The 14,986-nt window shown below is 35.5% G+C and overlaps 1 protein-coding gene across 1 annotated transcript; it reads right to left on the bottom strand.

Annotated features, from left to right (window-relative positions):
- Nucleotides 1–349: 349 nt before the first annotated feature.
- Nucleotides 350–13,644, bottom strand: LOC136806763 (cilia- and flagella-associated protein 184-like; the record flags this gene model as incomplete). The annotated part of the gene is made up of 14 exons (XM_067063346.1): nucleotides 350–1,498; nucleotides 2,425–2,556; nucleotides 3,377–3,433; nucleotides 3,812–3,892; nucleotides 4,903–4,995; nucleotides 5,614–5,679; nucleotides 7,183–7,236; nucleotides 7,711–7,789; nucleotides 8,251–8,365; nucleotides 9,628–9,697; nucleotides 10,650–10,733; nucleotides 12,474–12,583; nucleotides 13,146–13,296; nucleotides 13,543–13,644. Coding segments are annotated over 14 exons (1,311 nt in total), but the record flags the coding sequence as incomplete, so codon positions are not given.
- Between the last annotated feature and the right edge of the window lie 1,342 nt (nucleotides 13,645–14,986).

The raw sequence follows: 14,986 nt of genomic DNA, 5'->3' as shown, positions 1-14,986 counted from the left end.
TACAACAACCAATCCAATAATTTTCAATCAATCAATCACATTAAGGTTAAAATCCAATAACATGAAGATACAACCATCAAAATTTATTCCATTAAGAACGCCGAATAAATTAGTATATTGATTATATCAAATAACTGTGGATAAAAATCTATATATTGAATAATATGTTAGTTCACTTTGCGGACATTTTGGTTGAACTCCTTGAAAAATTTGAAAAATTTGACAACGAAAACTAGTAAAACTTTGAAAAAGTTGAAAGGTTCCTTAAAAAGGTTGCATTTTCATACGCAAAATAATGAATTCTAGACATTAAAATATTGAGAATACCCAAGAAAATCAAAATTATTAATTCCTGAAAAGATTATTATTATTTTGAAGTTTTAAAAATAAAAATCAGAATATCTATTTTTACACTTTTTTATATTATTGACAAATTAAAGAAATATATTCAATATACATTTGGATGAATTAAAAAACTGTCAACTTATTTTGAAAATAGGTTAGTTTCTAGGTTTCCTGCAAACCCACTTTTTGAAATGATATTAATTATTCAATACTATGAAAAATCTCAATTCATGCTTTTTACCCAGTTTTACCTTTAGGGGGCATTCACATGAACTATCAGTTAAATGAATTATAATTTGTGTATTTTTCTGTCGCGGTTTCCTTTTGATAATGTTACCCTGTTGATTTTAATAATATAAATGTTGTATACGGGTTTAAACCATAGATTTGTAAAGCCCGAAGAGCTAGATGTCGTGCCTAAAGCCATCGCAGGCAAAAAAAGTGAATATCGGAAAAAATGTTTTCGAAAACCCGCAAAGCTTCTTATTGGTCAAGCGTTGAAATTCTATTGTAATGCCACGTGACTTAGATAGGATTTCTTATCTAGCCACGGCACACTTTTCAGCAAAGGTACGCCATCTAGCCTATCGGGCTTTATAAATCTATGGTTTGAACAGTGAAAAAAGGGGTAGATTAAGATATCTGATATTTTACAGACCCCATTACTTTCCTTGCAAAACTCAAGCTCGAAAAGGCAATTTGAATTGAAATTTGACAATAAATAAAATTGTAACATGTTAGCTATCGACAGAGACTTCCTAGGATCTCAAACTCACTGTCATAAAAGTCAAAGTTTTCGTTCATTTAACGGCAAACGAACGTTGTGGACGTTAGATCGACTTTGTTTGGACGTTGCAGGATAGTTTCATAAAACATTTCTGTCATCAAGAAAAGATATGATGTCCAACCTCAAAATCAGTGTCTGAAGACGCCCGAACAACGTCAATCTAACGTCCACAACGTTCGTTTAACGTTAAATAAATCAATGAACGTTGAAACAACACTCAAGACGACAAAAAACCGATAATAATTATTGCTACTGCATATCAATAGTTTTGACATTATCAATTTTCTTTCTGATAGTGGTCAAGTTAATGTTCAACTCCATGTGATTCTGTCTCAAATTTGCCAGCCGGTTCCTCAATTCCTCACTCTGAAAAAGAAAGTGATAACAAGCTATTCACTACACCTTTCAACCCTTACTGCTTTTGAAGAAACTGGTAACGAAAGTTCAAGTAAAATTCTTCTCGATGAAGATAACGTAAACACAAGTGTAGTGCTCTTAACCCTTTGTGCGCGCTGTTTTTTTGAAAAAGTTGAAATTTTTCTAAACTTTTTTTTTTAAACTCAAAACTTTAGAGTGCCATAAAAGCTTGTAACTTTTGATTTTGAAGATGGTTTTGATACCATTGGAAAGCTATTTTTATACTCTTTCTAAAAGCATTCGGTTTATACCCCTTTAAATCAAGTGGTCAGGAGCTATGGCCTCAAGTCTGAGACTCAGTATTTTGGCTTGTTTTGGACACATATACGCGTCCCTCGTAGTGTAAGGGTTAAGAACAATGTAAGATACCCAGTGAAAAAGTAACGTCAATATAGTTCAAGTTATTCAAGTGCTAAACATAGATTTCACTCTACCGCAGGGAAAATGTCTCTAGAGCTTTGGCGGGAACTTACTTGCTTTGATTTAGTTGTAAGCCTAAAAATGCCTTGCGCTGAAAACAATTGTGCCTTGTAAATTCATAGTCCCCTAATAAAAAGCCGATCACGTTCCTAAGGGTTGATAAGTGTATACACCAACCAGTCAAAATCCCGTACGAAGATTTGGTCCCAGGTAAATACGAATTGAATAATAACCATAGGACCATCATATTTGTATCTCAAATAAGTAATAAATAAGTTTTCTGGTCCCTTCAGTTAAAAATTCATCGTAAACCTTACTTCATAACTCGAAATTTCCTTAACTCGAACAAAGTTTGGGCTCCTCCTGTGCGTACGAATTATAGAGACTCCAAATGTATAAATTAAAAAAAGGTTAAAAGTGTGATTGTTGAAAAAATTTTCAAAACGTGGACACACCTCATCTTTTCGTTCCTCGAAATCCCTTAACAACGGTTTGTTTCCAAGGAGACCAGCTTTATGCTTCAACTTGGTGTTATCAAAGCGAAGGGAGTCACGTGCTTGTTTCAAGCGTGTCAACAGGTCACGTTTCTGTAAAAAACAAAATGAAACATATTGAAAATAGATTAAGACAATATTCAGTTACGGTTTTGTATCGCCGTGAAACAAAACGGTTCCGAAACACTGTGTGAAACTCGAATTGTCAAAGAAGGAGACGATACAAAGCAAAATGGATCGAAAAGGTTTCGCTCCACTATTTTCATAGGAACGGAACTCCTCCGTTTTCTTACTCCGAAACGTTTCGAAATCAATATGAACTGTTCCTATTCATAACAAATATCATACTGAAGCGATATGAAACACTAACGTCTAAAAATGGTCTAAAACGTTCGAGGAAGATCACAAACCAGGGATCCATTATTCAATTACCCGCTTTTTGCTATGTTTTTTCGTAAGCGGCCATAGCACGAAGGTAGAGCATCTAGCTACGGTGCACAAGGTTGTGGGTACGACCTCCAAGCTCGAGTAATTATGACTTCCAAAAGTGCTCATGTGGCACCCTCCCCTACCTTTGGGTAGACAGTTAAAGGAAGAGGAGCCTTCGGGTTGCCCTCGACTGCGATCTCAAAATTACTTACTTTGTCATACTCCCTTCTCTACCGCCCAGCTCACGAGCCAGAGATCTCATTAGACAGAGTAAATTGGGAGTGGATTTGTATTCCTATCTGTTTCAAGAGGGCCCCCACAAATATTTTTTCTGTTAGCGGACGCAGACCTGATTTTACATATTTTTACGATTTAGCGGCCGAAGACCTTAAAACTTTTGAAGCTGTGAAAAACATGGTCAGAGAAATAGATAGACAGACAGACAGACAGACAGACAGACAGACAGACAGACTTTCGTACTTACATGAGCTACAGTGACCTCAATATCACGTAAATTCGTTCGTTGTTCACCGTTTTCTCCCTGGATACAAAACAAAAACAGATTCGATTGAGTGCAATGAATTACTGTAGATGGGAAATACTGTAAACACGTCAACTTTGCTGAATTTTAGTACTAGTGATGGGCGTCATTATATTTTCACATGAGGGGAATTAAGTCAAAATAAAATTTTAAAACCGGGAATGATTTTAATGTGTAGTACGGGTGGAAAGCGGAGCTTTAACTCTGAATTCTAACATGAGACTTAAGATTTACAAGATCAAAAAGCTCAAAAAATGTTCCAATAGGGCTAAGAATAAGCCACTTGAAAAGTTGAAATACACAAATACACAATTCTCAATATATTTCGACCATGATTGTAATAATCGTATAGGATAATGAGGCTAGCGCAATTCTAACCTGAACATGTTGGAGTTTTTCTTTTAAATGTGTCAATACTTGTACTGTTGAATTTATCTTCTTCCGAAGTTTCAGTAATTCCTAACAAAGAAATAATGAATTCCTCTCAACTCAAAAACCACAAGGGAACTGGGTAAGAGACACGACGCAACGGGTACGGCATGTACTGCGGCCGCCATACTAGATTTTTACAAAATAACCGAAATTTTCCTCTTCGTCGGGAAAATCGCTATAAAATCGCTTAAATTTCCTCATTCGTCGTACTAAATATAAAAAGCTTCCGTCGTGCCTAGGTAATAGAGGGTTATGATAAAAGTCAAGTGTCAGTTGAATCTTGTAAACTCGTAAACAATAAAAAATTGGCTCTCATTCTTTAGTGCTATACTTTTGGCAAGAAATCCAGATTACACCCACACACCCCTTCTCATAACGTTATGAAGTGACACAAACACTTTCAACTTTGTCTTTTGACATCCACAGTATACAGTATTCCTAGTCATTACGTGTAAAACAATATCGCAATTTCTAAACCTATCAGAAAACGAGAACAAAAATCTGTCTTATGTCTCCCTGGTGATCAAACCCGTTGCTAAAGCCTTCCCTATCAGAAAAATCGGAAAGATCAGATTGAGAAAAGGGGTTTTCGTTACCAGGGCTACAATCACCGCCATAATATTTGGCACTTACGGGGAGTAACCTCAAAACCGTCAGTGATTTTAAGTGCTTTAAAGTACGGCTGGAACATAATGTTTTACTCTGAGTCTTAACATGAGACTTTAGATTATCTTAGGATCTCAGGAACGCTAAAAAATGTTATAATAAGACTGAGAATATAGCCTGGAAGCCACTGAACCACTGAATAATTGTCCATGAGAATATCAATGCAACGTTCTCAGACATTTTGACATCCTTCCTTCGCCTGGTAAACCCAGCCTCTTCACGCTTTTAGACCATGTTCGAACGTCACGGTTTCGTATCTCTCCAAAACGAAACGTTCCAAAACACTGTGTTAAATCCGTAACGAAACTATGCCGGAGCGATACAAAACCATAACGTCTGAATATGGTCTAAAGGTTGATAGATGGTATTACCTCGTTACGTTCTTCAATCTTCTCATTATATGTTTGATTTTCAATTTTCAATTGTTCAAAATCAATCAAGTGTAAACCTTCTGCAAGTTCTTCCTGAAAATATATTCATAAGAGTAATATTGTATCAAAAAAAACAATATCACTAACAATTTTTTAAGGGGACTACAAAATGCTACTTACCTTTACCGCTGAATTCGTAAATACTCGTTTATTCTGAGAGTTTCTATTTTGCTTTGGGCAATAGTCATATGGTTGAGGATTAGTACATGTAACGTACTAATGTACTTGTGATACGAGTGCAACTCGAGATTAATTACGCGAGTGTTTTTTTGTTGTTAATTTTCCGAGTCCGAAAGGACAATGAAAATTCGAAGCAAAAAAATCACGAGTGCAATTTTCGTATTGTACGAGTCATTATGTGATTACGAGCTAATCGCACAATATGGGTTTCACTACTTTTTCCCAGTTAGCAAAGTAAATTACACTGAAAGTTTTATATTTTTCTCTTCTCTCGATGTTTTTCTTTTATTGTTGTTTATATATTTTTTAACTTCAAAGCCAAATCTTTATAAGCAATCAGAGATATTTAGGAAAACAGTAATTTGCATAAACCGCATGATTGAAATCCCGTCTCGCCTGACTAATCAAAAGGACTCATAGAAATATAAAGGGCACGTAGCAGAGTATTGTTCTTTATGAAACTTTCGTTACCTTAGCTTTGAGCTGTTGTTCCCGTTTCTTCAGTCGGTTTTTCAATTTGATATTCTCCAAACGAACCTTGTAAAAACAAATTTTAAGTGAATTATATTATTACTAGGGTAATAGGGATTTTTCTAAGCACTTTCTTTATGTCCGTATACCGCCCCAAAATACTCAATCTTCAATACTTCAATACTCAATAAATTTTTGAGTTTTTGAAACCCAATCCGAAATAAATGAGATTTTTTCTAGCGAAATTAACCTTTTTTCTTGTTTATGAGCAAAAAAAACTAATTAGTATCTACATATTATATTCAAGAGTTTTTGAGAGCTTCGCCCTCTGAACACCCACAAGACCCACAGTTTTATCAATGCACAGCTTTGCTAAGCAATTTCCCTTTCAGACATATTAGAAATTCGATCTACTAAGTTTACAAAAACGGCCCCCAGCTCAAAGTGCTTAGAAAAATCCCTGTCTATTTCAAAGTTTCTATTGCAAATTTCTGTTTTTAGTATATATGATTTATTTCTACGTCGTTGCAGTAATCAACTTTTTATGATTAAGTACTATTTTGCAAATTGGGATACAAGTTTTACAAAGACAGCCAGGGGCCGCGGGGCAGCGTGGGGGGGGGGCACCCGGGCCTTGGCCCGACCACATTTTTTCAAAACAAAAAAAAAAATTACTGATTCAGTTAAATTCTGAGTAAAAACCTCGAAAAAGACCTGTCTTAAGCAGTCTAGAAGGGCCAATTTTCAAAAATTTCTCCCGTCGGCGGCAACCATGGTGCCACCTCCTTAGACATTAAACCATGACCCACCACTTTTAAAGTGGAGTCGCGGCCCCTGACAGCAGCAAAGCAAAAGAGTTAAAAATTTGAATTTTGTTTTCAACAAGTTAAATCATTTTGTATGTAGTAAATGATTGTTCACATGAAAACTTTCAAAGTTCTAAAAAATATGAAAAAAATACTTTGTTAAAAGTTTTATTTTTGCATAAGTGTTCCCATTTCAAATCAGACACATGTTTCATATCAGGACAGTGTCTGCCTATTGTTATATTGTGTTGATATGTAATAGTTATCGGAAAGTTGTGAGTACAGTATGAGAAATATTTAACGAGTTCCGAGATTTTTCCGTGCAATATTTTCCGAGCCTTTTAGGCGAGGAAAATATACGGAAAATCCGGGACGAGTGAAATATTTCCATATTGTACTCACAACTTTCCGATAACTGGTTTATCGGTGACCCAAAAAATACTTTTTGTGTTGGAAAAAAGCGCAGGGCACTTTTGTAGCAAAGTGACGTTAGATTGATTCTACCGCTACAATGCAACAACATCTTTTTGTCAATTTATATTTTGTACATGTAAAATACAAGCTATATTGTACTCTTTTTAACCAATCAGATTGCATATATTTTTTCGATCGCCTCCTTCCTCTTCCTGACCAATCTTGCTTCACATCCGTGTCAATTCAATGTGAAAAAGCTTGTAAATTAAAATTGATGAGTAAGCAAACGGTATCACTCTTATTAAAAAATAAAACCTTTAATAAACGAGAAAAAAAACCTAATTCTTACAGCGATGACTTCGTTCTCCTTTTTCTGTTCGGCCATTTGGTATTGCTCCAAATCCTGAAAAAGTAGATTCAAAACATGTACCACGAAATGTTCAACATTATGGATTCTGGATTTTCTCTAGCTAGAGTGTCAGGCGTGTATAACCACCGCACAACAAGTTTTCACTACATTTAAACAAACGCCTGATTGCAAACTACTCTTCGTTGTTGCTCGTTTTATCGCATCCAATCAGATTCTAGTATTTTCTCTCACAATCTCAACAACAATATGTAGTTATCGAGGATTCCTTTTCTAGTGTTTTCTCTGTGAAAAATATTTTGAAAAATAAGAATATGTTAAGAATACTTCACCCTCGGCGAAAAAAAAAACACTTTTCTTATAAATAAAAAAAGAAGCTATATCTTAGTTCTCAAGCCAAAGCTAAGGCTTTTGAGGGTGCTTTGAACATCTAATTCAATCCTTACAGCTGAAGAAATAAAAACAGAAAAACTGCAAAAAAAACAAAAACAAAAAACAGTGCCAACTAACTTTGACTGGAATGGGTTTTCCAGTTCTTGTACTGATTGATTCTTTTGCTGTGTCATATTTGAATTTTATGAAGGCTGAGCTAAAGAAGAACACAGAATAATTCAATTAGTCCAGTTTTGTGTCCACTAGGGGGATGGGAGGGATGACCCGTAATACACCTTTTCGACCGTAGCCGCCAATTGCCGCGTGGGCATTTTTTTCTTCCGTTTTACCACCCTAAAACCGTCCCAGTCTTTTTTTGCACCTATAGACAGGATTGGATCGAGTTTAGGGTGGTAAAACGGACAAAAAAATGCCCACGCAGCAATCAGCAGCTACGGTCGAAAAGGTGTATAACAATTCAGAAAAAAGTTAAAATTTTTCCAAATTCAAACGTGAACGAAACGTTTTCTCAGAAATAAAGCCCATAGTATAAACTCAAAACCCTGGCGACGCGCCAAATAAGAACCTTACCGTCGCCGTCGCGTAAAAACACACATGCATAAACTCGGTATTGGCTTATGGAGACTCCGCTGTACTAATAAATTGTTAAAAATAAACCTGATTTCTTCCACCGTGTCTTGTTTTTCTTCACATTTATTTTTCAGTTCTTCGAGTAGTGTTTCAAGGTTCGAGCATTGTCTTGCTTCCACTGACTGCAACTCTTCCAAGTTGGCTTAAAAAATGAAAATGTATCGAATCAATCATCATCGTTTTGACAATGTTGGGTATTTGAACGTTTTTCAGAAACGGGCGAGGATTGCAATTTCAGTACTTCCACTTTGTTTCTTTAGAGTTTCGACTTGAGAGGTGTCAACCACTGAGTTTCAAGCCCGAAGGGCTAGAGGCGAGACTCCTGGATGGGAAATGAAACCACCTATTTCCCATCCAGAACGCCCGCGCGTAGTTTTTACACAAACGCCGGATTGAAACTAAAATCTATCGATAGATTTCAAAAAATGTATTCCTCTTACAAAGGAACCGCTACATACAATCCGTCGTCATAATTACGGCGCGTTCTATGCGCGTTTTGGATGGGAAATAAGTGGCTTCAATTTCTCTTGCCTGAGAAGGGTTAAAGTTTCGCTTCTAGCCCTTCGGGCTTGAAACTCAATGGTTCCAACCCTATTCGTACTGGGATAAAACTAATGTTAATATCTTCTGAAATAATAGAACTTTTGGCATAAAATTTCTGTAAATTTCTAACTTTTAGTTTTATTTAGCTTTAAAATAAAAAAAGTTTTGACACCTAAAAATTTTCCAGCCTTGACCATGATGACATTTCTGACAGTAAAGTTTTCCAATACAAATTTATTTTTTATATCAAATATATCGTTTCAGCCGTAATATTTTTTTTGGTAGAAAGTTACCGATACGACAAGGATTTTGTGTGCCAAATTTCATCCAAAAAGACCCACTAGATCAAAAGTTAAGGGGTGGTACAGGAAAAGCCTCCCTCCACCCCTAAAAGCCAAGTATGAATATGGTTAAATAGCATCAAGGCTACATTCTCAGTCTTGTTGGACCATTTTTGAGCTGTTAGATTTCGAGATCCCAAGTCTTAAGTCTTAAAATACGGAGTTAATACTCTAATACTAGCTTGTTCTTTAATATTTTGGGAATCGCATTGAAGCCTTGTGCTTAATAAACCGGGTGTCCAAGAAAAAAAGTCTCCCTCTTTGAAGTTAAATTTCTCGAGTTTGATGAACCGTTAAAGAATCAATCTTTTTGCATTGGAAAGAAGAAGGATAAACTTAAATTTTGAGGGGTCGTTTATCAAATTTGGTTAACTAAATCAAAAAGTTATGACCTGAATGCTAAAACATTACTTCTCAAGCAAATTTCATTTCCAAGAGGGGGACTTTTTTCTGCGACACCTGGTACATAGTTTGTTCTTATATAAAAAACATGTGTATAGGTATAGAAAAAATTGCCTACACATGTATTTCAAATATCGTTGCTCTTGATCGGTGACGTTCTTTTCAATTTCTTGGGCACGCTCGTCAGTCTAAAGTAAAAGATAATGAATAACAAATATCAAAATTTCAAAATTTATTTTCTTCAAAAATATACATACTACCAACCAGGCTGCCGCATGCTTAAGCGATCGTCAGGTAACTAGATAAAAATTCTATGGAAAAACATGATAAATGCCTACGGGGATATCTATAGAAGTTGCAAAAAGAGTAACAAAATCCATTAACAAATAATTACTTTACGCTGGAACAGGCTGGAATAAATTTTCGAGGGGATTAAATTTCGCGAATCATTATTCTATTAAAAAAAGAGTTTCTTCGTTTTCCTGGAAAGATTTTACTTCAAGGTTTCGAACCTTTTTAAAAATTGTAATTCCGCGAAATTTAATTCTCGCGAAATTAAAAGAAAGGAGCTCAATCAAAGAGGCAGCCCCCTAAAACAAACTTTCTTCAATAAGAGAAGAAGTTAACCCTCCGAATCATCCAGAATGGGCCCTATCCCTGGATAGATACCTACCCTAGGATAGGGAAATTACCACGCTTACCAGACACTGCTAACCTTGCGCTCGACGACACGACAGAGTTATTGGTGTAAAGACGATGATACTCGAACTACACGGGAAGACATACATCTTCGCAGGTGTTGAACCTATGAGTATCGTCACCACACCACATGCAATGCCCGACATAGCCCCATACTCTTTTGTCAGAGTGATGGTACCCAGTTCCCCTCACAAGGCATGGGTCGACCCAGGCGAAGGTACGTTCACTTGCCAAGTAAATCATAGCACCGAGTGAGAATTGAACCCCGACCTCCCAGACGGGAATCAAGGTTGATAACCACTACACTACTACTACCACTATCTCTTACCATTTGCTAACACTACTATGCCGTGTTAGCAAATGGTAAGAGATAAATTAAATCTACTTCAATTTAGAACTCGTGAAAAATAATTGATAAAAAGAACATTATACTACACATACCTTCTTCTTTTTGAAATATTCAGCCAATTTATGTTGATACTGTTCATTGAGTGCTTGTATTCTTGACCGTTCCTCTAATGCTTCCTGAAATTACCAAAAATGAAAATGAACATAGAGTCGATATTTTACGTGGATAGCCCAGCCATCGCTCTTTCTCCTCCTCCGGTTGTTATTAGAATCCCTAGTACAAATAGTGACCAGAGTACAAAATTTGGCACAGATGCCTTTCGAGGGGTCTTTAACTTGATTTAATCGATATCGTCTATTAACATCACTAGGATCTGCTAGAAGAAAAATTTCTTTTAAAAATATCGATAAATTTTCCTAGTTAATGGTCTTTGCCAGAAAATTTTCATACATGGGGGGTGAAGGATAAAGTATCCGGGGGGATAGTGAGAAATCTAAGTCCAGGGGGGTATACTTTCTCTGTTTGAGGGTAATTTTGAATATTCAGGTGGTCAACTGATGCTTGTCCCAGGGGTTAGACCTGCTGCCCGGGAGCCAAAAGTCACAAATGTCCGGGGAGGGGTAAATATCTAAAAATTGTAATATCTTCCATATTCAATTTGTCCTGGAAAAGCCCAATGTTATGAATAAGTTAAACTCACTTGTGTAAAGAATTGTGCCCAAGTGCGTTTACGCGAACATCAGTGCATGTAAACGCGCTTAAATTTGTTTATCAATAAAGTGGCACTGAGACGCTTTGTATTTTTAAAGCTGGAGACAGTAGTTGGCACTGAGGCGCACTTAAACTCATTTAATTTAAACGCAATTTTTAATAAAAATGAGAGTATCAAGCTTAAAGGTTTTTAGATGACCCTTTCGAGCAAAACTGAAAAAGCTAACAAATTCGTGGAACCAGTTGACAAGATCCGATGAATTCGTACCAAAATATATAGCACGGGTGCTGAGAGCGTGCTGAGAGCAGCCTCCAGTTTTTTTTTCAAACCATCTGATGATCCATTCAAAAGGTTTTTCATTTCCAACATTTTTATTCATTCATACAAAGGGTTAAAAGTTTAAAATTTCTTAAACCAAAAGGTGACGGATTGATAGATTCTATGAAAAGATTCAATGTCTCTGGATACATGCACTTAAAGGGACATAAAAGTAGTAAACATTGCGTGGACCACGTGTCATTAAAGAGAACAATTAAAATCATGTCCAAAACAAACTTGTGAAACAATTGAAACAATCAAAAATCAGCCATATTTGTTTTGATTATTTATTTTGACATATGTGACATTTTGTTTTGATTTTGTACCCGCTGCATACGGTTTGTTTACAAATTTCGTCAGTACCTTTAAAAATAAATTGAACCTCCTGGATCTTGATGATTTTATTTCGATTTTGAAAATTCATTGATTTACCTCGTGAAAATGATAGATGAGCAATCTGTTATCTTATAACATAACGTTTATATAACCAATCAAGTATTTGACGGAGTGTAGTTTGCCCATTAGAAGCTTATTAAGTTTTTTATTCTCTATTAAAACGGCCAACTTCAAAAATCATCAATTCACAGGGTCACATGTTCTAAGATTCCATAAAGAGAGAGGTAAAATGTATCCTTCTAGGTGCTTCAAAATAAATGCTACTTTTGTTATCGAGTAACCGGTCCCTTTCTCCAATCGGGCTACATGCTTTTTGTGCGATACAATTATTTCTTTTCGCATGACAACGTGCTTAAACTGCAACGATCGATCAATCTCGTAAGCTCGGTCGCTACTTGACCTTGGGCATTATTTCTCAGAATAGCCCTCGTTAACCACTCGTCTGAGATGGAAGAACCTTTATCACTGCATAAAAGCATTAAATACAAACCTTGTATTGTTGTAGCAACTGTTCACGATCAAAGACTAGACTGCCAGTCTCTTCATCCTCCAATTCTTCATCCAAATTATCACCACTATCTAAGCTATGACTTTGTTCTTCTGAAAAGGAAACGAAAGAATAATAAGATCAGTTAAATGTCAATCAAATGTTCAAAAAGTGGAACAAACAGTGTTTTCTCTTGGGCTCTAATCTCATAACAGATCATCCATTCTGCGCATACCACGCTATGCTCTAAAGGGATATGGCGAGTGTGATGATTTGACCTTGTTGTTCAGCAAAAACATTCAAAAGAGCGCTGCTTTTTGTTTGAAAACGAATGTAAAAGTGAAAGGGTTCAAATCTTTATGTTTGTGATTGGCTTTTGATTTTGGTGCGATTGTTTTGCATTAACCAATCAGCGCCCTCGAAAGCAAATTGGGAATAAAAAAACACAACTGTGCGCTAACCTGGACAGATTCTCTCGCGGAATCATGAATGACCTTTAAGTGAATACGGGTAATGCACGGAGTATCAGAATCTGCTCGGAGATTAGTTCGGGCAGCTTTAAGCTGTGCTTTTTAAATTGTTTGCAAATAAATAACAAACATAAATGATTTTCAGAGATAAAAATAATAATTACTCAGATTAAATTAATATTTCTTAGTATTATAATTACAATACCTTCGTCAACTTCAATAATGATATCATTCTCTAAATGTTTGGGTGGTGGGGGCGGTGTTGTTGGCGTTTCAAGGATTTCAATATCATGAGAAGCTTCTCCCTGACTTTCTTGTCGCTCCTCTTCTCTCTTCTCAACAAGTGGCTCAGTTATCTAAACAAAGAAAACAGAAAACAATGGTGAAAACTTGAAAAAACGATTCCGTTCAGGTCAAATTAAGCAGCTAATTCTTTTAATTGATTTAATTTTTAATAATACTACTATGTTTTTATTTGAGCGATTCCCTAAAAAATTGGGATTGGGTCCATAAAGTCTTAAGATGTTCTTGGTCATCAAAGCCTCAATGTTCTTAATTGGTTTTTTCTTATATAAAAAAACATGTATCAAATTATTACAAACCGATGGATCTCCTCCTTGTTGTTCAACATTTCCCTCAGACACAGTTTCTTTCAATTCAACCTGTTGTTGTTGTTGTTGCTGACCATCTTGTTGCTGTTGGCCATCTTGTTGTTGTTGACCATCTTGTTGTTGCTGACCATCTTCTTGCTGTTTCTCTTATAAAAGAAAGAACATTCAAAATCTTTAAAGCCTTCAGATAATTCTTAAATTTTGTTGGCCAAAATTTAATAAAAACAAGATAAGAACATTTTATAAGGCTTTGCGGATTCTAAAACACCCAATTTCATAGAAAATCAGATCAAAATAATACTCAAAAAACAGTGAAATAAGAATATGTTAAGAACACATTTTTTTAGGCCTAAAACTCAAGAAGTTAAGAACATTGAAGCTTCAAAAATTTTAAAGATGTTCTTATATATGTGTTGGTGCAGAAAATATTAAAACATATGAAAAATCTTTTTTACCATTTGACTCATTATGTGGTGCAGATTCATCCTTCTGATCCTCATTCACACCTTCATCAGGTTGCTGCTCTTCATTGATTGGTGGATCAATAGCAGCAGGAGCATCATCAAGAGTTACCTCTTGCGGTGTGTCTTCGTCTTTCTCTGACATTATTTCGTTTAATACATTATTTTTTCCTTGACATGAAAATTTATATAAGCAACTGAAAGAAACATTTGATATTTTCACTTTAAAGCTTATTGAATCATTTTCAGACACAGGTTGTTTGCAACAATATTTTGCCACAAGAATTTCAAATTGAGGTTCACAAGTAGGTTATTGTAATTGAAAATAACTCCTTAGGTTACTTAACTTCACATTCAAGGTTCCACTTTCAATAGTTCTGATTTAATAAATCATTTCCTGTGAAAAGTAAGCATGTATATGTTGAACAGTGAAAAAGAATGCAGCTATTGTATTTTGATTTTTCCCTAGGTAAGCATGTGTATTTATCAAGGCTTTTCTATATAGCACTTTTGTGTAACGTTATCTCATAAAATCCAATTGCAATTTATAGCAATTTTGGAAATCCCAACCAAGAAGATAAATGTAAATGAATAATTTTTGTTAGAAAATACTAAGTGACCCATGAAAAACTTTAGACAGGTTTTGATGTCTGGAATATGAAAAAGTTGTGGGTAACTTTTGCTTATTTGCGCGAGATGCAAAAATCTGACTCAGTCAATTTGAAAATAAAAAACTTTATATATTTCCTCTCTTCAGCTTATGGCAAGATCTTTGTTTTTTTCTCAGGCGTGTTTTTCAAATAATTGTTAAATAAAAGTTCCACAGGTTTCCCAATTCATAAATCAATTTTTGTTTGATAAGCCAATGAGAGAGGCACTCGTAAAAGTTTAGACAAAAGAAAAAGGACTAATTTTATTAGAATGGTTCAATGAATCCCATTAAAATGTTTACATGCTCACCATTCATAGCGTCA

This window comes from Clytia hemisphaerica, unplaced genomic scaffold (assembly GCF_902728285.1).
Source record: "Clytia hemisphaerica strain Z4C2 unplaced genomic scaffold, Clytia hemisphaerica genome assembly, whole genome shotgun sequence".
NCBI classification, from domain to species: domain Eukaryota; kingdom Metazoa; phylum Cnidaria; class Hydrozoa; order Leptothecata; family Clytiidae; genus Clytia; species Clytia hemisphaerica.
This window is presented reverse-complemented; position numbering and strand designations above follow the sequence as displayed.